Source organism: Neophocaena asiaeorientalis, unplaced genomic scaffold (assembly GCF_003031525.2).
Source record: "Neophocaena asiaeorientalis asiaeorientalis breed wild unplaced genomic scaffold, Neophocaena_asiaeorientalis_V1.1 scaffold138, whole genome shotgun sequence".
Taxonomy (NCBI): domain Eukaryota; kingdom Metazoa; phylum Chordata; class Mammalia; order Artiodactyla; family Phocoenidae; genus Neophocaena; species Neophocaena asiaeorientalis.
This window is the reverse complement of record NW_020172632.1, coordinates 836549-849687: the sequence shown is the minus strand read 5'-3', so window position 1 is coordinate 849687 and position 13139 is coordinate 836549. Positions and strand designations below refer to the sequence as shown.

General features: G+C 52.0%; 1 protein-coding gene across 1 annotated transcript in view; it reads left to right on the top strand.

The window, feature by feature from the left end:
- Nucleotides 1-22: 22 nt before the first annotated feature.
- TRABD2B (TraB domain containing 2B) overlaps nucleotides 23-13139 on the top strand; it is a 215801-nt gene continuing 202684 nt past the window's right edge. Inside the window, exons 1-2 of the mRNA XM_024739294.1 lie at nucleotides 23-124; nucleotides 2137-2697. Coding sequence (XP_024595062.1) covers nucleotides 23-124; nucleotides 2137-2697 — 663 coding nt within the window. The remainder of the gene's footprint in view (nucleotides 125-2136; nucleotides 2698-13139) is intronic.

Genomic DNA, 13139 nt, shown 5'->3' with positions numbered 1-13139 from the left:
GCGCCCCGCGGGCCCCGGCAGGATGCACGCCGCCCTGGCGGGGCCGTTGCTCGCCGCCCTCCTCGCCACCGCCCGCGCCCGCCCGCAGCCCCCGGACGCAGGACAGTGCCGGCCGCCCGGATCGGTGAGCGAGCGCCCGCCCGGCCACTCTCCCGGCCGGCCACTCCAGCCCTGCGGGGACGATGGTTTGGGGGGGGGGGGTCCTACCTTCCGCACCCACCTCGGCCCACCCGCTCCACCTCCGCCCGCCGGGCGCAGCCTCGGGCGCCCTTCCCTGGCTTCTGCCACCGGGGCTCCAGCTCCGCCCGGGGAGGCGAGTTGGGGCGCTCCTTCTCCAGCTCCTTCTCCAAACGCTGACGCTCTTGGGCTCTCCTCGACTTTCGGTCCTGCTTGGACCTTTCCTCTCTGTGCCCTCTTTGACTCCCCTCTTTCTTACTTTTAGCCTGTCCTTACCCTCTGGTTCCTCTCTTCTCATTTCTGACTGTTTCTACCATTCCTTGCCCTTCTCTTCTCTGCCCCTTCCTCTCATTCTTACACGCTCAGACCCCCCTGCAGGCTTCCCTCTGCCTCCTGGTCCCCACCCTTGACCTAAGGCAAACTTTCTCCCTCTCCAGTCCAGGCCCCAGCACCCACTCTCCCAAGTGCCCCGATTTCACAAAAAGGAGGAAGATTCCAGAGGAGAGGAAAGAAAGTGCCAGGATATGCTGGCCTAATATTTCCTAGGGGGTTGAGTAATTACTAGTTCTCCTCATTTTTCTTCCAAACTCAGGAATCCCTTGATTGCCCTCAGTCTCTCTCCCTCAAAGTGTAAATTAACGCATGGAAAATAACTCTGAATTGGAGGCCAGGGACCAGGAAAAGTTTGTGTAGGGTCCTCACTGGCTGCGCTCTTAGTTGACCTTGGGCAAGGTGCACCTCCAGTGTCGTGACTTGTTCAGAAACAGGGAGCTCCGCGACAGGCAGGGTGCTCAGAACTAGTCTCTCTCCAGTATGCTGGGATTTACAGTTTTTGGTTGTCAGTAAAGTAAGGTACTGTTCCCTTTGCCCACCCTGACAGATACTTCTCATTTGTGCTAGAATCAAGCAGAAGAATTTTATGAGTTGACCGAAAGCTTGCAGACGGTGGATGGCAGTGGACAGTCCAGGGGGTATTCTGGTTAGAAAATGCCTGAGAGAAATGATAGTCCCTTTCTCATGCCCCTTAACCCCTGGACCTAAACTGGATCTGGAGAAATGACCCATGTCCTCCTGCCCCTCCTTCACCTCTACACAGACACACACATCCCTCTTCAGAGCTTAGGTGATGGCAGAGAACTGGACTTGGAGACCAGGTACACCTTTGGAGGGGAGGAGCCCAGAAAGCATGTACATTTCTTGGGACCAATTCTGTGAAATCTTTCCCTCCCAAATCAGGGCCTTGAGACTTTATTTAGCCTGCAGGTTTTAAAGCACTTTCTCATCTGTGGTTTCAGCTGGTGGAGCAGAGTAGCTGACACCCCAGACCTGCCCTCCAAAAAGAAAATTGTATCCGCCCTGCTGAATGGGAAGTAGCTGTTTAAATAGGTGTGCTATTTTTAATAGGTGTTCTGCTTTCAAAGTGCTCTTGGCATGTATCTTCTAATGGTTGGATTTAAAAGTTATATGACTTCCTCCTTTCTTGCCAGAGCAGGACTCTTGGTCCCCCTCTTTCCACCCTCCCCATGAAACACCACCGGTGAAGGTTTGGCTTGGCCAAGCACGAATATTCTCAGGTGGTGTGGCGGTCCTTGGCACTCACAGTGAGAGCCAGTCATAATGAGAGCTTCCTTCACTGCCTCCTCCCTCTGTGCCTGGCACTGTTCTTCCGGCTTATTTACATAGATTGTGTCTTTTCGTTCTCCCAACAATCCCTGGGGTGGCTGCTTTCATCTCCCATTTTACAGATGGGGAAACTGAGTCTGTGGGAAGTGAAACAGTGTGCTTAAGATCATACAGCTAAGATATGGGTCTCCCAGCTTCCGAAGTCCTTGCTTCTTCCCATGGCCCCATGTAGCTCTCTGCCTTCCATCCCCAGCTCCACCTGCCCCCTCTGTTCTAACCTTGGCTTAATTCTGCTGCCTTCAGCCTCACTGCCTTCCTTTACCTGTCCCCCTGCAGCAGAGGGACCTGAACTCCTTCCTGTGGACTATTCGGCGTGACCCGCCAGCCTACCTGTTTGGCACCATCCACGTCCCCTACACCCGCGTCTGGGACTTCATCCCGGACAACTCCAAGGCGGCCTTCCAGGCCAGCGCCCGCGTCTACTTTGAGCTGGACTTGACAGACCCCTACACCATCTCGGCGCTGGCCAGCTGCCAGCTGCTGCCGCACGGGGAGAACCTGCAGGACGTGCTGCCCCGTGAGCTCTACTGGCGCCTGAAGCGCCACCTGGACTACGTGAAGCTGATGATGCCGTCGTGGATGACGCCCGCGCAGCGGGGCAAGGGGCTCTACGCCGACTATCTGTTCAACGCCATCGCGGGCAACTGGGAGCGCAAGAGGCCGGTGTGGGTGATGCTCATGGTGAACTCGCTCACGGAGACGGACGTGCGCTCCCGGGGCGTGCCTGTGCTTGACCTCTACCTGGCCCAGCGGGCCGAGAAGATGAAGAAGAGCACCGGGGCCGTGGAGCGCGTGGAGGAGCAGTGTCATCCGCTCAATGGGCTCAACTTCTCCCAGGTAAGCGCGCAGCGCCCGCCCCAGAGCCCGGCAGCCCCCATGCGCCTTGGTCCTCTTCTCTGATGGTGTTCCCTCGGCAGGCAGAACCCTGCCCTCCCCCGAAAGGGAGAGGGTCTTTGGGGCTATGGAGCAGCTCTTGAGCTGCCTTTGTGGTGAGGGCAGCTCTGGCATGTGCTGGAATTGGGGGTAAGAGTTTGTGTGTTTTCTTCTATCTCAGTGTGCTACCTGTTGGGGATACGCACTCCCCACCTGCTGTGCTCGCCCGAGCAGAAAGAATTTCCCTCGGAGCATCACAGTGATGAAAAACAAAAAGAAAGAGTTTCCAGTTTGGGCCTGACTTTCCCTGAGACCCTGGGGTCTCTAGAGCAGGAGGCTGTCTCGAGGCTGTTGTATGGGTGCATCCAGGCAGCTGTGTGTATGTACGGAGGATGAATAGAGGGAGACGGGCTTTTTGGGGTGGGGTTGGGGGCGGGGGGCAGGAGAAGTGCGATGGGCCTGGTCTCTAGCGACCCTGGCTTGCTGTTAAGCACTGCCAGATTTCCCGGGGCCTCTGCAAAGCTCCAGGTGACCCTCGGACTGCCTCCCCTAGGCTGGGAGAAAGTCAGCAAGGATAGTTTTGGGGTTAATAATTTCAGAGAAATGTGTTCACTTCAAGGTTGACAGTTCTGATTCCTGAACCTCAGGTGTAGGGGCAGGGAGAAGGGCGGAGCTTAGGAGGTTTAAAGTCTCTGGCTGCCAGAGACCTGATCCAGCAAAATGTCATGAAAAGCCCCGTCTCCGTGGTCAGAGGTCACTCACAACTCACTGGCCCCAAACTCAACTCTGAGGCCCAGGGAACAATGAGTTCACATTTGCGCCTTGAGAACGGGCTGTCAGTCCCTGAGTCAGGGCTGGTGGCTCCTGCAAGGAGGCCGGGCCCATGCCCCAAGCATGGTGTGGTCCCCAAGACATACTCCTCCCGTAAGGAGACAGCCCCATACATTGGCCAGACTAGAAACTCTACCACTGGAACCAGACCTGCTTGGCTGCCCCTGAGATGTTGCAAGCTCTTCACCAGGGAAACAGGGGCAGAAACTGATCCCCCTTCGGAGATCTCTGGCTTTTGTTTTTCCAGGGGAAATGCAATATTGTCCCCGGGGAGGTAAGAAGCCAGATTGATTTGCCGGCCAAATGAAAGGCGGGTTTGTCGCTTCTCCTGCTGGCTCTCCCATAATTGTGGAGCCCTTACCCAGAGGGCCCCGGTGGCAGGAATATTGGGGCAGTTAGTCACGCCCCGCAGGGTTCTGACTACGCCTGACTCCTTCTCTGCGGGGAAAAATCCTGTGCATTCTCTGGCCCAGCGCTGATTCCTCTGAACGTACCGGCTTTCTCCCTCTGAAGTGACTTTTCCCTTGCCAGCCTCGGGAGCTGATATTATCTGCGTTGGGCTCCCCAGCGCTCGCCGCCCATCTCATTTTGGAGGCAGGTTTGTAGGAGGCCTCTCTGTTCAGAGGCCTCACGTCTGGCCTTGATATCTTTTTTAGGCTGGGGAGGTGGGGGGATCCACCGTCACTCTCAACACCCTCTTTGTACCAACCACAGAGGAATCCGACCAGAGGCGAAGGGAGCACACAGACCCTCTGGTTAAACAGCCCCTGGCTTTAATCTGTCTCTCTTAAAACAACAAAACTATCTTTCTTCGAGGTCTGGAAACACTGCTGTTCAACCAAAGGACGGCTTTGGTAGGTTGAAAACATTTGCAGGAAAGTGCGTGAGGTTATGTTTTAGGAAAAGGTCCTGAGAGCCATTCATCGGCCAGCGAGGAGCCCGCTGACAGTCTCCAAAGCCCACATTTGAAGATCAAACAGACTCAAACCTCTGGTTTCAAAAATGCACCCACCCATCACCAGCCCAGGCCCGCTCTTAAAATTGTTCTTGGGTCCAGCTCCTCGAGAGGGCTGTAGGAAGCAAGTCCTGAACAAAAGAAAACAGGACTCCTCTCGGTTCCCTAATCTGCACACCCTTCACCACCTGCCAGAGTGCCTGACCCCGCCAATTTGTCCTGTTATCATTTTGGAGCGAGGTGATGAAATCTCTCCTCCATCCCCGTGGGCAGCCGTGGGCTAACTGTGAAGGGAGGGATTCCAGAGCCTGGGCAGTTGGGGTTGTTAGGGATCCCCAACCCCAAAGTCAGAAATGCAACAGCCTTCTCAGTAAAATTGTATGCACGCGTGCACAGTTTGATATGAACATCTGTGATGCATTATTGTACTGAAATATCTGTTAAGTGCATCAGATTTTTATTTTTTCTTTCCTCCCAGCATTACTGTTATTGCAAAATATTTGGGGAGGGGGGAGCAATGAGAGAGGAAGGACGGGAAAAAAGCCTTAAAAGAGAGCGCCTGTTTGTTAAGGCTGGAATTTTAGTGTGTGTTTTTTTTAAAAATAAATTTATTTATTTTTGGCTGCGTTGGGTCTTTGTTGCCGTGCGCGGGCTTCCTCTAGTTGCGGCGAGCGGGGGCTACTCTTCGTTGCGGAGCACGGGCTTCTCATTGCGGTGGCTTCTCTTGTCGCAGAGCGCGGGCTCTAGGTGCGCAGGCTTCAGTAGTTGTGGCACACGGGCTCAGTAGTTGCAGCTCGCGGGCTCTAGAGCGCAGGCTCAGTAGTTGTGGCGCACGGGGCTAGTTGCTCCGTGGCACGTGGGATCCTCCTGGACCAGGGCTCGAACCCGCGTATCCTGCACTGGCAGGCAGACTCTGTAACCACTGCGCCACCAGGGAAGCCCGATTTTAGTTTTAACTTTAGTATTTCTCAACATTTTATATTTTCTTCTGGTCAGAAATACCACATTTTGCCTTGCTAAATGGAGAAAGAAAGCTACACGGGCTAGAGGAATGACTGAGAAAGTTTCTTCCATCATCGCACAGCTTGAAAGATCCAGCGTCTTGGCCATGGTCTCTGATTTTAATATAAACTGAGGGTACTAGACCCAACATCACCATGAGTTTGCTCTGTGTCCTTGAGCAAGTCACATCACCTCTCTGGACCTTGTTTTTCCCACCTGTGAAATGAGACATCAGGATTAGGTCATCATTCAAGCCACTCCAGCCCTGACATTCCATGGGACGATTATAATCAACTCCATGTGCCAGGCACCTTGCAGGAGGCTCCGCACGCTTTTTCATCTTGTTGGAGTCTCACAGCCCTGGAACTTTCTAAGGTGGGCACTCAGAAAGGCTGGATGACTTGCCCAAGGTCACGTGGCTAGTATGGAACAGAGCCGGTCTGCCTGACTCTAAAGGAAGGATGCACGCCTCCTGCTGCCCCATGCGCATTCTCTAGACTTCCTCCATGTAGGTAGTTCGTGTCCTGCAATTCTTCCTTCAGTCCTTTCTTCTGTTTTCTTCTTTCCTTTAGAGCTTAAAGGCTTAAAATTTTACTTCTTGGAGAATTTCTACTTCTAGAGAAATTGTTTCCTTTGGCTATGTGGCTGGAGCAGGGATGGTAAAGGCAGGTCCTCTGAAGATTTCCGTGATGTGTTACAGAGAGCTCAGCATAGTGGGCTGAGAGATGGGAGACTAACTTCTAGGTTTCAGTCCCAGCTCTGGCTCTAAAACCAATGACTTGTATGTAACTCTGGTGTTCTTAACTAGCAAGCGAATTGGGCAGTAGTGACCAGCCTTTCACAACTGAGCTGGTTTTGTGAGGACGTGAGAAGCTGCTACCTGTGGGAGGTTGTCGAGAGGGTAAAATGACTACCTAGATGTAAGGCTTGTGCTTGGAAAGAGTCCGGGCGGCTTCAGGACAAGGAAAGGAGAAGGCTGCGTGGGAAGCGTCAGCTCTGCCCTGTTGGCACCTTTTGCCAGCAGCCCTGTCCACTGCCCATGCTTTGCTGAACAAAGTAAAGCTGGAGTAATAGGGGGTGGTGGCAGCCCCTGCCCTCGGGGGCCTGGGGATGCCTGAGCTTTGAGTCCAGATCTTGTGACAATCTTGGGACCTGCAGATTTCAGTCGGCCCTGCTGGCTGCCTCTGGGGACTGGTACCAGCTGCCACGTACACACTGGGCTGATTAGGAGACCTCCTTCTCCCTCTAGGGGGCCTCAGTCCCCCCCACTCAGTACAGTGGAGGCACTAGATGAGGAGACCTCTAAGTTATGTGGTTCTCTGAGGCAAAATAAGAAAACGGGACACTGCCATTCTGTACTTGGCTGGGATTTAGCTAACATGCCGATGCCATCCATCCAATGTGTGTAGAGCCTGAACATTTGGGCGTGGCTGCCAAGGGTGTCCGAAATGTTTGTAAAATTCTACAGCCCCCTCTCTAGGGAGGTGGAAACCCCAAAGTCATCATTTTTGGAGCTGTATCTCTGTACAGGGTGCTACATTAGACCTCGTAAGTACATCATCTCTAATCCTTACAGAGATACGACAAGGCAGAGTGTCATATCTCTCTTACAGACAATAAATGAAGGCTTAAAAAGGCTAAGTCATTCGGTTGTGATTATACAGCCAGGTGAGGCGGGCTCAGGATTCAAACTCAAGTGTCTGTTGCCAGAGGCCATGTTTTTCAAGATTCTGAGAGCTGACATAATTTTGCTTTTAAGAGTCAGATGGCATTATCTTGAAGCTGCTACCTGTGGGAGGTTGTCGAGAGGGTAAAATGACTACCTAGATGTAAGGCTTGTGCTTGGAAAGAGTCCGGGCGGCTTCAGGACAAGGAAAGGAGAAGGCTGCGTGGGAAGCGTCAGCTCTGCCCTGTTGGCACCTTTTGCCAGCAGCCCTGTCCACTGCCCATGCTTTGCTGAACAAAGTAAAGCTGGAGTAATAGGGGGTGGTGGCAGCCCCTGCCCTCGGGGGCCTGGGGATGCCTGAGCTTTGAGTCCAGATCTTGTGACAATCTTGGGACCTGCAGATTTCAGTCGGCCCTGCTGGCTGCCTCTGGGGACTGGTACCAGCTGCCACGTACACACTGGGCTGATTAGGAGACCTCCTTCTCCCTCTAGGGGGCCTCAGTCCCCCCCACTCAGTACAGTGGAGGCACTAGATGAGGAGACCTCTAAGTTATGTGGTTCTCTGAGGCAAAATAAGAAAACGGGACACTGCCATTCTGTACTTGGCTGGGATTTAGCTAACATGCCGATGCCATCCATCCAATGTGTGTAGAGCCTGAACATTTGGGCGTGGCTGCCAAGGGTGTCCGAAATGTTTGTAAAATTCTACAGCCCCCTCTCTAGGGAGGTGGAAACCCCAAAGTCATCATTTTTGGAGCTGTATCTCTGTACAGGGTGCTACATTAGACCTCGTAAGTACATCATCTCTAATCCTTACAGAGATACGACAAGGCAGAGTGTCATATCTCTCTTACAGACAATAAATGAAGGCTTAAAAAGGCTAAGTCATTCGGTTGTGATTATACAGCCAGGTGAGGCGGGCTCAGGATTCAAACTCAAGTGTCTGTTGCCAGAGGCCATGTTTTTCAAGATTCTGAGAGCTGACATAATTTTGCTTTTAAGAGTCAGATGGCATTATCTGGTGACGTGTGTGTGTGTGTGTGTGTGTGTGGTGTGTGTGTGTGTGTGTGTGTGTGTGTGTGTGTATTGGAGTGGAGGGAGATCACCATATCTTTCTAAAAAATAAAATAAAATATTAAAAATGTATAGAAAGAGATCATTGAAAAGTGCTGAAACTGATTTTCTCCCCGGCTTAGAAATTGAATCTTATTCTAAACTAGGAGTTCCCAGAAGGCATGCCCAGCTTTCCAAGGGACCGTTGTGAAGACGGCACCCCTAACACAGGCTAGGCAGCACAGTTGAATAAAGGGTGTCCTTGGTTATAGTCAGAGGTCCTAGATCTATACCATATATCATTGGGTGCTCAATTAGTCTTTAGAGAGAGAATGAATGAATGAATGGTCAGAAACCGTGATATGACGACCCCTGCTTCCCTTCCTTCCTTCCTTCTTCCAGCACTATTGAATGAATGAATGAATGAATGAAGAAAGATGACACAAGCCACAGGGAAGAGCCTCCTCCTTGAACTTTAATGGGTCCACACCATCCTACAAGGACACAAAATGTGGAAATCGTGAAGTGGGTAGTTGAATGCAAAGTAGGCTGTAGCCCTACCCCATCCCTACCTTGGCTGTGACTCTGAGCTTGTCCTGTCCCTCTCTGGGCCTAGGTTGCCCCTCTGTCCCACGATTTCCAGGCCCGACCCAGTTCTGCCTTCTGTGGTTTTCATCTTCGGTCCTTGTATCTTGGAGGCCCCGGGCCACCCTGAGATCTCGAGCCTGAGTTCTCCACCGTTGGGAGGGGCTGGCAGGCTTGTCTGTGGCAGGCTGCTGCCGATACCTACTCATCCGGAAGCCTGCTAGTTCTGGTGGGTGACCTGCTGCCTCTTGTTGCCAGCCTGCAGGGCAGACAGGGCCCAGCCCAGCCCATCATAGCACAGTCTGGTGGATAGCTGCCCAGCCTTGGAGCCTGCCCGCCATCAGGACCCCTCTCCCTCACTGGCTCCCTCACTCTTTCAGCCAGAGTGCCTTAGTGTCACCCAGGACAATGCTGGGAGCAGAGACTAGGAAACAGCCTAGACTTTTCCCCTGGAGAGTTCACTGCCAAGTCAGGGAGAGTGAGCATCAATAGTCCTTTCTTACAGCCGTGGAAACTGAGGCATGGAGCGCCTGTGCATTAGTCTCCCCTGTGTCCTGTCTCCGCATGTCACACGGAGAGCCTGTTCTTACTTTCTCTTGCTGTTATACATTTCCATCTTGCAGAACCCCCTCTCACTTCCCATCCTCCAAGAATGGCTATTGCTGGGTCCTACACCCCACCTGAGCCTCCATGGCAGCTACAGCAGCACCGACCTTTGGTCCCTCAAGTCCTCAGTACTCGTCCCTACTTCTGGCTTCCCATCAGATCTATGTGCCTTCCCTAGAGTGAAGGGGCCAGACACCTCCCCTAAGACCGTTGGGCACCCCTAAGGACGTCCGACCATGCTGAGCCCTCTTCTCCCCAGAAGACAGCCACAGAGCGAGAGCCCCTGGGTCAGTATTGGCTCCAAGCACAGGCTGGCCTAGTCTGCACGTGTAACTCCAGATCCTGGCCTGGGAGCAAGCTGCTTCTGGCCCCGCCTTCACGCTGCGCTTCTGGAAGCCTGCCACACCCACCGTGGCTCCCGCACCGAGCCCTGTGGTTAGGAGCTGTTCAGCAAATGTCTGTCACACGGTGTGGAAGTCACTTGGGGGACCCCTAGCACTGACCCCTAGGCATGTGTACTCAGACTCTTCGTGTGCCCGGAGAGCTGTTTGCAAAGAGCCCCTGCCAGCACAGCAGGCTCTGTCCTTTTTTTTTTTTTTTTTCCCCTGACTTGCTTAACTCAGACTTTAGCATTTAATATATTATCCCAACATGGGGTGGGGGGCGGGGAACAAACTCAGGAGCAGACGCACAGGATGGCTTAGGTACCTCCATCAAAGGAGAGTGAGGCCATAAAGCCGGAGGTGACCACGATGTCATGAAATATTCTAGTCTCAGAATCAGAAGGTCACACAGCATGACGTCTTCCTGATTTACAGAATCTCCGAATCCTGAGCCGGGACTTGGAGGCTCAGGGAATCTAAGAATGGGGAAATCTTAGAACATTAGGCTCAGAGGCATTTTTGGACTCGAAGAATCTTCACATCGTGAAATCCTAGCTCCTTAGCTTTGAAGACATTTTTTCAGCTCATACACACAGACTTCTAAAATCTTAGAGTTGGAAGGGACCAGTTCTCAAGAATTCCGAGAAGTCCCATCCACAAACACAGTGATCTGCTTCCCGCAGCAACTCACCCACCAGCCGATCCCAGGCCAAAGAGAAAAGCCTGAGCGGCAAAGCACTTTGAGACGGAGATAAAAATGGGAGCGTGCCCGTGCCTTTGTTAATAGTTCCCATTTGGACATCTCTCAAAGCCGGGAAGAGGTCGCCTGGTAATACAGCTTTCCGAGGGAGGAAACTGAAGAATGGGACAAGCCTGCTGCCTGCCAGCCGGGCTGCCGCGTTCTCTCCCCCTCGAGTTTGCTTCTAAATATTATCCACTTCACTCCCTTTTATCTCCCATCACTGGCTCTCTGTCCGCCCACTTAATCCACAGGCAGCCGGTGGCCCAGCCTTCAGTTCTGCTCAGCGGCTGCCAAGCCGTCTGGCTGAGCAGCTCCTCCAGTATCCGCAGGCTTTCAAATGTGCGCAGAATATCCGCTGGAACACAAAACGTTGCCCCAAGCCTGGAAATGCTGTTGCTTGTGCTGGAACCTCTCCCTCTGCAGGAATTTCCTCCTTTCCTCTTCTACTCCTGATTCCTATGAGATATCCAAGGTTCAGCTCAATGCTGTACCTCCTCCAGGAAGTCTTCCCAGAATGCTCCTAAATCTTATCGGCTTGGGAAGACTTTGTGCAAGTCTTTCCTTGATGACCCAGCCACATCTATTCTTTCCCTCCGTGGAATTTTTTATGCCATTTTATAATATTCTTTCGGCACTTACATATTTTACATTCTATTATAATTATTACTGAGACAGTCTTTTCTTTCCTAATCAACCTGGCTTCAAAACGTAGCTCAAAATAGGGCTCACAATTGATTACAAAATGAGACTGGATGTGTTCCAGTTCTGAAGTTGGGGCCCTGTGGTGTATCCTGTGGTTGAGGTGTTGGCAGCTCTGGATGCGAACAGGGGGCTGCGTCTCGGCCTCTGTATTCACAGAAAGCCTCAGCCTGCCCACCTGAGACACGGAGACAGTTCAGTGCTGTCGCTGGTCCATTTGGTGAGGACTTTGTAACATCCACAGGTCACTGTTGGATTTCTCCCCTCCTTCCTGGAACACTTTGTTGTTTTCTCTTCCTCGTCTGTTCCTTGCAGACAAAGCCTTCTTTTTTTCTCCTCTTCTCTACCCAGAGTTTATGTGAGCTTCTCCAGGTTCACTCCATCCCCCACTTAATTTTCATTGAAAAATGTTTAATTTTATCCATTACCTGCTACTTTGCTTGGGGCTGCAGTGCTGCTGACCTGTTCTACTTCTCTCTCCCTTCCTCTCTCTGTCACACAATCCATGGTCAGGCCTCCAAGCATTTGCTTATGCTGTTCCCTCTACCTGAGAGCCCTCCCCAGTTTTTATTGTCTGGCTATAAAGGTTCCTGAGGGCAGTCATTTGAAAAGCCTGGACTCTTCAAGCAAATGATCCTTGAAAGTCTGATCCAGACTTTCATCCATGGTCACCAGATTGGATTGTCCCCTCTGGGCTGATACCACCTGATCATACATAACTCAGCAGTTTGAGTTTAGGTGCAGTGATGTGACTGGTTTTGAGCATTGTGGGTTTTTTCCTTTTCTTTTCTGATTTTTTTGTTGAGGCTTAATTGACATCACATTATATTAGTTAGAGATTGAGAGAGAGCCGGCTCTGGTGATGGGCACTAATCCTATCATGAGGACCCCACCTTTATGACCTCTTATAAACCTAATTCCCTTGTAAAGTTTCCAACTCCAAATACTATCATAATGGAGTTTGGGGCTTCAACATATGGATAGAGTGGCACAAACATTCAGTCCCTAACAGTGGGTGAGTTGTACCGGGGTCACTCTGAATGCTTGGCTACCCTTGAAAAGAGCCAGAAGGTCGTCAGATTTGGCCCACACGAGTCAGGGCCCTGGGGCCATTTCTGGGTAATGGCCTAAGTCCTGTGCAGTCTCTCTTCAGTGGCACCTGCTGCTAGCCCGTGTTCCTCCCTGACTAGGCAAAGGTAGTTTCCCTGGGGGAACCTACAGGCTTTCAGATTGGTCCCTGACCACCATCCACCTCCCCCGTAGGCAGTGCATATATTCCCCGGCCCTGAGTGCTGAGACCCTTTTATATCATCTTTTATTCTTGGGGTTCTCCCTTTTCTCCCCAGCGGGTCAGGAAGCACTCAGCTTTACTTCTCTTACCTTGTGAACCTATTTCTCTGCATAAAGCTTCCTCCCTCCCTCCCTCATTCAGAGGGACATCCTGGTCTGATTTAACCTTCAGAGCCAAGAATTAGTCTATATTCACACAGCACAGCACGAGACTCAGCTCAGAAGTCCCTTAGGACACCTCGGGGCACTGGCCCAGGACGGGCCGGTGCTCCTTCAGGGCCCAGAATCATTGCACTCATTGGGAGTGCAGGTCACCTGAGGCTAGTTGGGGTAACCTTCCTGCACCTTAGTTTCCTATCTATCAATTTCATCTGCTTGCTGTGAGGATTAACCGATTAAAAGTGCCAGACACACATAGTTATTATTGCGTCTTTAAATTAGCATCATCATATAATTTTTCAAGAAATGCTTTTTAGCTCCCACTGTGTGCCAGATGCAGGGATTTGTGCTGGAGATACGAAAGTGACCAAGAACCATGATGCTCTTCCCTGTGCTCCCTTCCAGGGAGGGGAGGGGAAGGAACAGAACTGCCTT